This window comes from Carex rostrata, chromosome 15, assembly GCF_964058835.1.
Source record: "Carex rostrata chromosome 15, lpCarRost1.2, whole genome shotgun sequence".
NCBI lineage: Eukaryota > Viridiplantae > Streptophyta > Magnoliopsida > Poales > Cyperaceae > Carex > Carex rostrata.
The window spans coordinates 1,517,811-1,528,418 of NC_135932.1; the positions used below are offsets into that span (position 1 = coordinate 1,517,811).

At 32.4% G+C, this 10,608-nt stretch overlaps 1 protein-coding gene across 1 annotated transcript; it reads right to left on the reverse strand.

Annotated features, from left to right (window-relative positions):
* Positions 1–4,928: 4,928 nt before the first annotated feature.
* Positions 4,929–10,273, reverse strand: LOC144566319 (putative pectin methyltransferase QUA2). The gene is made up of 9 exons (XM_078316320.1): positions 10,110–10,273; positions 9,192–9,826; positions 8,978–9,107; positions 8,301–8,541; positions 7,755–7,980; positions 6,795–6,964; positions 5,958–6,261; positions 5,549–5,675; positions 4,929–5,465 (listed from the first exon to the last, which is right to left on the reverse strand). The coding sequence occupies exons 2-9, from the start codon at positions 9,791–9,793 to the stop codon at positions 5,304–5,306; spliced, it is 1,962 nt and encodes a 653-aa protein (XP_078172446.1). The 5' UTR covers positions 9,794–9,826; positions 10,110–10,273; the 3' UTR covers positions 4,929–5,303.
* Between the last annotated feature and the right edge of the window lie 335 nt (positions 10,274–10,608).

A 10,608-nucleotide genomic window follows, 5' to 3' on the forward strand; every position in this document is an offset into this window, starting at 1 on the left:
AGATATCTCAGAGGATACGTACTCGTACGTTTGTATAGTTGTCTTGACTCTTGTGCCCTTCAGTGCAGGAGATCCGCATCATCAATTCATCATTGTAAGACCAACTTGGAACTGGGTTTATTTGCATGTATAGTAATGTACTAATGTTGTTATGTTGATCATTGTTTAACTTTGAATATGACCGACCTGGCGTTGCAATAATTTAGCTGATAGTACGTGCACTACAATACTCGCACTGTATCTTCACGGGACAACTGAATATTCACTGTATCTTTAGGGGACCATCGAAAATTAAATGTAAAAAATATAATTTTTGTAGGGATCACAAAAAAATGTACAATTTGAATTGTTTTTCCTAAAGTATTAGTACCTATGAAAGGAAGTATTTATACTTATGATGTGAATAATTATTTATTGTGTGGATTCTTAAAGCGTGAAGATAACAATACCCGCGCTACAGTATCCGCACTGTACTGTGCTAAAGTACTCGGGGACCACCAAAAAGTAAATGCATAAATATAACTTTCTACGGAAACCGTAAAAACTCCACAATTTGAATTTTTTCTAACATATTAAAATCTATGCAATTTCCTCTTTCAAATGAGATCTATAATGACGTACTTTCAGGCTCGTCATCACGCAAATGTTTATACCTCGCCGTATAAGTATTTATACCTACACTTGCAAGTATTTTTTACATATGCCACTGAAAGTATTAGTATCTAAGTATTGAAAGTATTTATACTTATACACTGAAGTGTTTATATCTATGAGGTCAACTATGTTTGTTAGAGGAAGATTGACACGAAAATGATTAGGGTACTCGAAAAGAGATTATCATAACAAGTTATGCATCAAAGTATTAATATCTTATTTTTTTAAGTGCTAATATCTTATCTTCTAAGTATTTATATTTACGAAGGTATAAATATCTAAGTATTTTTTTACATATGACACTGAAAGTATTAATATCTAAGATTGAAAGTATTTATATCTATGTACTGAAATATTTATTTTTATGAAGTCGACTATTTTTGTTAAAGAAAGATTGACGTGAAATTAGTGGCGGGACTTTGAAAGGGGTGCATATAATAAGTGAGGACCATAGAGAAAGGGTGCTGCTAGGATTTTAGAATAATAATTAGTTGAGACTATATAATATTTTTCTAGAATAATAATTAGTGGACACAATATAATTAATGGGGACCATAATACATTATTCCTCTAAGTACGAATACTGTAGCGTGAGTACAGTGCAGGTACTGTAGCGTGGGTACTAAAATAATTATTCTAATCTAAATTCTGTTAGCTAATTCAAATGCTTTATTCTTTTTCGTTTTCATCATGTTATTATTTTCAAATTTTTAATTAACAAATTTTTTAAGTTTATGTCAAAATAGAATCATTAAATGTGATATATATTTCTCTATATTCATATAAAAAAATAAAGTTTTTTTTTATATGAATCAATACGTTAATTTAGATTTTCCACATTAATTTAATTTTACAAGTTATTGATAACAATCAACATAAAGTTACACGTCTTTAGCTTTTAAATGTATGCAAAGAAAATGATATAAATCATATCAAATGATTTTATTTTGATATTTTATTTTTAAATTATAATTTATTAAAGTTATAAAAATGAAGACATAGGGTGTATTTGGACAATGCAAAGAATAGTGCTAATTTGGATTAACGGCTATTTTGAACTACTATTATGTATTTGGATGTGTTTAAATTAACAAAAATAGACTATTCTTTGTTTTGTTTTTCTTTTTTTGTAGATTAGCATATTATTCTTTTAACATAACTAAAAATTATGTTAACTCACTATTCTTACTGACCCAAATCTACATAAAAAATGAAAACATTTAAACCTGGGTCTGTCTGGATATGATATGAGCAAACGCATTTCAGGTTTTTTTAAACTTGTAACAAGAGGGACCGCCACTAAAGAGGTATCAATTCAATTTTTCTTTCGTTTTGATGAAAAAATAAATTTTAAGTTTTAATGAAAGTGCATACTGACGCAGACACTTAATGATTAAAGGGAATATATTAAAGCAAATAAATTGTTTAGATGTGAGAGTGACATTTATTCTTCCGTTTTATGTGAGATTGCTAAATTAGTTAAATCGTATGAAATGCCATGCTTCAAATTTTACCACAAGCGCTATAAAATATAAATAGATCCAGAAGGTAAAAAAGCTGTGTAATAATTAATTAGTGCAGACAAAATTATTAAACTTGATAGTAATTTTGCAATGAGAAAAGGTTTCTGTCCACTGGATTTTGTCCACCATCTGTCCACAACCTTATCCAACTCCCGCTCTAACTGTCGGTCCCCACTTTCTTCTAACGACTTCGTCTTGCTATTTAAACACTCGATCCCTCAAACTATAATTCTCAAAACTAATCGCCTCATCTTCTCTTCTCTTTGAATCCGATCAGAAATTGATCTCGAGAGATCGCAATACTTATCAGATTGATCGAGAGAGAGAGAGATTGATTGGAGACTGATTTTCAAACCGATTTCTTTCATCGTTTGATATCCTTCATCTTTCGTAAATTAGAATCAACACTTGCTGACTTCCCACTCCCCATCGATCCCCTCTTGCCACTCTCAAGCACCTCTCCGGTTACAACTCCAACCTCCACTGCCATGTCTGCAGTCACAAGCTCCTTCAATAAAATTTCAAGCTCTGTGGTGAGATTTCAATAGTATTCGGTAAATTCCAATGAGGCGGTTGGTAATTACCCAATAAATAGAGAAACCGTAATCTTTTGCAATTGGCCAGGGAAGACAGAAAACTTCATTCACCGGATTCAAATTTGTTCCAACCTAAATCAGTTTTTTTTAAGGTTGTAAATCAAGGTTTAGATTATCAATCCAATGATCCTAGTTCCTAGGTTGTTAGAAATTTCTCCATTTAATATTAAGTTGGCAACAAGAACAAGTTTTTAAGGTTGGAAGCATTGAAGAGCGAAGTGAGCAATGGACCAGTAAATTGGTTAGTCCAGATTTAATGTTTGATCAGGCAATCGTGTCATCTCTGTGCCATTGTTTGATCAGGTAACCGTGTCATCGCTGAACCGGTGGATCAACTAAGAGTGATTTCAAATCCTTTTGAACAAAAATTAATTAGAAAAATACTCAAGGTTACACTTATTTTTATAATTTTCTGTAGATTTATGATATTTTGAAAATTTTCTTTCTGAAATGTTACGATTTTGTGATTTTCCAGTTTAGATTTGTGATTTTGATATTTTAAAAATGTGAATTACATTTTTTATAGGATTTGTTATTTAAGTTACAACATTGAATGATGAATTTTACAGTATTGGTGCATATTGAAATGTTTTAATATTGTACTGTTAGTTTTGTGAAATTGTGCATTTTGCAATCAGTTATGAAAGTTTCTGGATGTTTGAAAATTTGAATGACATTTTTTATAAGATTTGTTATTTAAGTTATAGCATTGAATGATGAATTTTACAGGATTGGTGCAAGTGAAATAACACTTTTTCTTTATGTTTGAAAATTGTTATTAGATTATTTTACATAGGTTACAGTTTTGAATTATAAATTTTACAGGATTGGCGCAAGTTAGTTTTACATGATATATATTGTTATTTTTTAAATGTTATATATATCATTTTATGTTATAAATGGGTTTGGTTTACGGTATAGGTGAAAAATTTTACAGTATATAAGTAATGTTTTGATATGCACTTTGTATTTTTTTTTTATGATATGTGTATGTTACATTTTATATTAAATAATTTACAGTATATAAGACATACAAAGACAGTGTTATGAATACATTTTGATGTACATCATTATATTTTTTTTTTGTGTCTAACATTCTTTAGTATTGATTTTTACAGTTTTGCCCCAATGACTTTTGATTTGAATGAATATTTGACAAGTGAAAATTCAAGCGTGAATAGTGTTGCAGAAATTAGGATTGTAGAAATCAATTTAAATGCCAAACCCGATATTGTGGGAGATGTAGGAATTGAAGAATCAGCAGAGTCAAACATTGTGGTGAACAGATTTTGTGTGTGGTGAACAGATTTTTGTTGAATAGATGATGGATGAATGTGTAGATTTAGAAATTTTACAGTATACATGGTACTATTTTATGGTTTATATTTTGAAATTTTACAGTATACATGATTCTTTGCAGGTTGTAGTTTAAGCTGAAATGTAGCATTTTTTACATTTTATCTTACAGTATACATGGTATTATTTTATGGTTTAGATTTAGAAATTTTACAGTATACAAGATTCAATTGAAAATTTACAGTATTATTGGAAAATTTTACAGTATACAAGATTCAATTGAAAATTTTACTGTATACAAGATTCAATTTTACAGTATACAAGATTCAATCAACAATTTTACTGTATACAAGATTCAATTTTACAGTATACAAGATTCAATCGACAATTTTACTATATACAAGATTCAATTTTACAGTATACAAGATTCAACCCAGTGCAGACGCTAATAACTAACTCTAACTGCCAATAACCGCTAATAACCGCTAATAACTAACTCTAACTGCCAATATTTTCCTATAACTGTAATTTTCGAAAGTACAGTTTGAAAGTACATTTCTTTTCTCGTTGCAATCTTTTTCTAACTATCATGAGACCACTTCAAATAGTTGCTGAATATTTTGTGATTAACTGATATATTTTATGTGATATATTGTATAATTATAGAGCATGTAGAAGTAATTTTATAGTATTCGCACAAGTCAAAGCTGTGGACAAATGGTGGACAAAAGGCTGTGGACAATTAGACGCTTCCTTTTGCAATAATTATATATTTGTTTTAACTTTTTTTTCTTTTTTTAAATAGAATTGTCTGATGACCAGGATTACATTTACTAGTTATCCATATAGGGAAAAATAATTAGGAACAAAGAAAAGAATTAATAAGGCATTCATGATTCATGCCTATATACATATCATCTCTTTTAGATATTACATATCCTAACGAGGATCATATTACATTTTGATTTCGAGTGTACCTAATTACATCTCCATTTAAGCATTGCAGCTTCAGAGGAATGCAGAAACAAAATTAATCAAAATATCCACTTAACTTTTAAGTGGTTTCAAAACTCCATATATGATCATTATTGGGGTAATTTTCATAATTAGAAAACCACCTCAGTAAGATGCTTCCATGATCAATGTATAACAATATGACATAATTAAATTTCCAATTAGTGACCTTCAAAAAAATAATTTCAATTAGCAGATCAGGTCCCAAATTTTAAATAAGTTACCACAATTGAGGTTTTCTGAAAGAGGGTTTTTGGCAAATTAGAAGCTTCTCATCGCTGTTCAAATCCACATCCATCATTCGTGCATCCCATTTGAGCTGTGCTGTGATTGATCTAACGGCTTCAATTAATGGGGCTTTATCATGTAATATTATCCACCCCTACATTCATAAAATGTAGAAAACAACTTTACTCCGATTTTTATTTTAAAATTTGTAAACAATTCTTTTGAAGTAATAATTACCTCAGGTCTAAGAATTCGATCGACTTCCAGGAATATATCGAGGGTTGAGCATCTGTGCTTGACAGATAGCAACCCTGAGGCATGTACCATATCGTACGTTCTCGGGTAAGTTGGAAATGCTTCACACCTAAGTTTATCAAATTGAAGCTTAGTAAAACAAAATATAACACAATATACATTCAAAATTTTGGAAGATAGAAAATTACCTGTCCATATGTTCAAATGCTTGAAGTTTTAAGTTCCCATTTAACTTGATTTTTTCTTGTGAAATAATTTTCTCCCATCATTTTAAATTCTGTTGGACTAATTGACAATTTCCTCAATTTGATGGGACCGTTGAGAGTATAAATAGTACCGCAGTATTATTATACCAAATTAGAACATCAAATATCCTAAGACATGTACTTACCAGTTATGTAGCACGCCAATGAATCCACGATCAAAGATTAGAGGCAGATAATTATCCCCAACTGTGGGCACAACATTCATCACCCACACAGATTTCCTGGTTTCTAACAAAGCATTGTTAAACCCACCAAATCTGGCATTCATATCTAGAACATTCCTTAGCATGTTATAAGGCGGATGCGGATCGTCGTCACCAGGTCTCTTTGGATGGTCTGAAAAAATAAGAGGAGAGAGAAGTGACCAGTAGTTTTGTACCGCCAAGTGCCAACTGTCGGCATCTTCAGAAAAATCATCTGGGTGAACACCTATTTGCAAGAAAATATATTATTTTTAAAAGATCATTAAAAAAGGCACCAAATACTCTGCATATTGCAAGTAAGACCTAGCATGTTATGCAAGTGGATTAGTGGATGGCAATCAAAGTTAAGCGAAGCATGTGTAACTTGTCCGTGATCTTTTGCCATAGTTAGTTTATGTAAAATTGATGCCCAACATCCAAATCTGTGTTGGGTTTTTTTAGTTTTCTTTTAGGCATTAATATAAAAATTATTAGAGATAGGAACAACTATGCTAACTTTCAATGAAATATCCAAAATAATTGGATATGTAACGGAAAAATCCAATACTAATTTTGATCAAAAAAGGAAAGAAAAATCCAATACTAAATAAAGTATTCAATGCTAATTGCAAATATGTTGGAATTAATGGTTTCTGCATCCAAATTCAAATAATGTGTATTCTTTTTCAAGTATACCCAAGCAAATAGTTTTATTTCCACATTACATGTGAAAGTGAGAAAACATTGGACCAATAAGAAAGCATACTGTATTTACTTTACCATGCATCTCTAGCTCTGCAGAATTAAGTCGAGCCAAAGGAGGCCAAGATCTGCGGCTTTCAAGTGGGACCCAACGCTTGCTTCTCGTGCCTGCTATGCATGGATTGAGAAGTCGATAGTATGGGGACTCCATATCATGGCTTTTGCCACATACATCCAGGCCGTCCTTCCTACAATAAAAGCAGTATTCTGATTCATGTCTTGCTTGCACAACAAGTTATATATTGGTCAGGTTGTTTGCCTCATACTTGAAATTGGCATAGCATTTTTCAATTTGATTTTTCTTGAATTATAATATCTCAGTTTCTTTGATTTGAAAATTTTATAGAAATTTCATAGGATTGTACATGAAATTGGTAATAGCATTTTTCAATTTGATTTTTCTTGAATTAGAATATCTCAGTTTCTTTGACTTCAAAATTTTCTAGAAACATTTCATAGGATTTATTAGGGGATGGATTGGATCCCTCAAATAATTACAAATCATCTAACCATTTTCAGCTTATACATTTTGTTTATTAAATATAAAGAGGAGAGATACCCAGATTAGGATTTGGAATATTCAGTACGATGCTGCAGATGCACTGGTTTCAAATCTGATTATTTTAGTACAAGTACCAGAATAGTACATCAGAAGAACGGAGATAAGGGGTCTTGTTCTTTTCAGGGGAATCAGGAGAGGGTGAAGATAACATAAAATTGGAATTTTACAGGGGTTGATTGGTAAAATTGTATTTGCATTATGGTTTACAGAGAGGATAGTGCTGCATATAATGTTTTACTGATTATGTCTGTGTGTTTGTATGTGAATAATGACATGCTAAATGAGGAAGGTGAAAAAGCAAATTGTTGGGTATAAAATGCTTTGGTACACTGGTACACCATACCACCTTATTTTTAAATTAAAAAAACCTTCAAATTTTCACACAGAATTAAAAAAAGTTGATTTTTGTTGTGTACCTAGAATGGTAGCATTTCTTTTCGATTGTTTTTTTCCAGACAACTGTTTCATCCTGCTGGGAAAGCATCTCCCAACAAAGCTTTTCAGTAAATCCACGAATCAGCTCCCATTTCTTCATATTTTCTTTATCACGGAGAGATTTATGTGTATTCATGGGGGATGTGTAGACAAAATAACCACCGGGTCTAAGAAGCCGGTCGACTTCAACCAAGAGAAAAAGTCCATCTAAAAACAGGTCACAAAAAATATAAGCAATTTGAACCCTAAAAGATTTCTGTTCCTTTTTCAATTTTTTCTAATTATGCAAATCAAGAACAAACACTTTTTCTTTCTTGATTAAAGTGAGGTAAAATGCTGACCAGTTTCCATTAGAAACTATGAAGTCTTACAAATCGGTACCAGCCAACAGAATTACAATCTAAAGCATCCAAGCTAACTTTTACAGTTTTAACCTCAGAAAGCTATATAATTACAAAAACAAACTTTCCTAAAGAACAAACATATGAACTGAAATTACTAAACCAAATCTCAAAACGGAATCATACCTTCTTTGGCCCAGTTGATGCCACAGAAGGCACAATGCACCATATCAAAAGAAAGGAAGGGGATAGGTAGTTGCATTTTTGCGAAGGAACCAATCATGGCAGGGATGCCTCTCTCAAGAGTTAACTGGACCTGGCTACCTGATGCCTCGTAATTGGCAATACACATCGTAATAACTTCTTTGGAGAAAAGGTGAGCCCCAAAGCTGCCATATCCACAGCCAATGTCTAAAACTGTCCTGATCTGACACAACATGCATTTTCGATATGGATTTATGTATAAAAATCAAAGCAATTATTGTAATACAGCCATATTGAAAGCAGTACAGGTTTACATTTCACTGGTAGTAGTCAAGATATGGCCTCAAATACTGAAATATTAGTTTGGATAAGAAAACATTACCAAATATCTCAAATGATCTTCAAATTCAGTTTTCCATATTACAAATTATGTTTTGGTTTGCTTTGAACCTAATTACCCAATTTCAGACCCAAAAAACATGAATGCTGACTAAAATTTCCAATCCAGCTTTTATTTAGGAAATAATGGTAATGGCCAAAATGTTATACATTACAATTTTTAAGAACAAAAAATAGAATTTTAGAATTTCAGGAACCAAAATAAGAAACAGATAATACTTTTATGTAATTTGCTCTAAAAAAATAGAAAGGGCGTGTACCCCAGCTTCATTGAAATTAGACTCATTTCTTAAACAAATCATTTCTGCTATTTGGTGGGAATAATCTTCTATTCCATCAACCATCAACGAGTCGGATTTGAAAGAAATTTGTTCTTCTTCTACCATCATCCTTCCAAAATACCAAAAAAGTGGGCATTAAATTCCCAAAATTAGATTAAAACATAATCCAAACTAGATTTTGTAAATCATCTACCTTTTGGTCAAGCTACCAGATGAGAAATCTTGTCCAGTTATTTTAACATTCTCTTTCCATATAACATCTCTCCCTCTTGGCCACCTTAGAGGAATTCGGTAGTTCCTTGGTGGCAAAATTAGGCAATCAATTTTCTTTGCTTTGCCGCAATTTCTCTCAAGTTCAAGTGTTAACCCCAATTCTTCTGCTTCCAAAATCTCCGTTACATTGTAGTAGCATGGCACATAATTTTCATAGTCTTGCAAACAAAATTCCGACATACCCGATTTTCCGTTGTGAACAGAGATTTGGCCAATGTCTAGCAAATTATCTATCAGTTGTTCTTGGAGACGACGGTGCCGCATTTGCAAAATGCGATTTTGTGAGGATGTGTTGGAGAGAGAGATTGAGATTGACCAATAGAGTGAGCCCATGAGTGTCAGTAAGGTGAGAACTAGACTGAATTTAAGAAAAAGAACGGGGAGGCCTTTCCGGGTCCGGGTAATGCCAATTGGGTTTGAGAGTTCATGCCCGTTATCTCCTTGACACCGATCGAATAGGTTATGTCCACCATTGGTGAAGCTGGAGCCACCAGAGATGCCCCTATAGAGCGGTCTTGACATTTCCTTTTTATTTTATTTTATTTTCTTTTCTTTCTGAAAATATATGAGAATTGAAGATAATAAATTGAGCATTAATGGAGGAGTTAAATGATGTCCTTGTAACTAGACTAAGAAGCGGTGCATTACTGGTTTCTCCTTTTGCATGTTTGGTAAAATTTGAAAACTATTCGCTTTTCAAATCCAAATTGGGTACATATATTAACTAAGCAAACATGCACATCTGACAATTGACAAGCAAATGCATCATTTGAAGTTATAAGGAGAAGAAAAAGGAGGCAGATAAAGCAAAGGAAGGAGGTATATTTTCTAAAAGTACCTGAAAATTTTCTAAAATTATTCTAGTTCAAATAATTGTTCTCATGAGCAACACCACCTGAAAGACAAATTTCTCTGGTAGGAAGAAATTCTCAGAGGAAGAACTCCACAAGAACACCACCTCTCTTTGACAATTGACAGCATCCAGCACATAGCACATCAGAGAAAAAGCATAAAGATGCAATGTAAATTTAAATGAGGGAGTGGACAGCAAGAGCGTTCCGATGGGCATCGGTCCAAATTCCGTCAGATGGCCTATAGAAGCCGTTCATTTGCATCAAGATTCTCGCTAACTTAATCCGCACTAATAAAAGCTGTAAACACGTATTTTAACGCGAATCGACGGTTCTGATCGGAGATCGGACTGAATTTGGTCCAATTTAAATCGGACGCAACCCGGTTCGAGAGAGCAAATGTTGCGCATCTACCGAAGTTAACAAAGTTGAGAATGCGAACGGACCAAACCAGAGAAAAAAAAAATATATTTTACAATAATTCAA

Bases quoted from the DNA above. Each gene is read 5' to 3' on its own strand.
- LOC144566319 (XM_078316320.1), bottom strand. From the start codon at position 9,793: ATGTCAAGACCGCTCTATAGGGGCATCTCTGGTGGCTCCAGCTTCACC. The intron at 6,965-7,754 runs GTACACAACAAA...CTTTTATTGTAG, and splicing joins AAGAAATGCTACCATTCTAG to GAAGGACGGCCTGGATGTAT. The intron at 6,262-6,794 runs GTAAAGTAAATA...TCTTGCAAATAG, and splicing joins TGCAGAGCTAGAGATGCATG to GTGTTCACCCAGATGATTTT.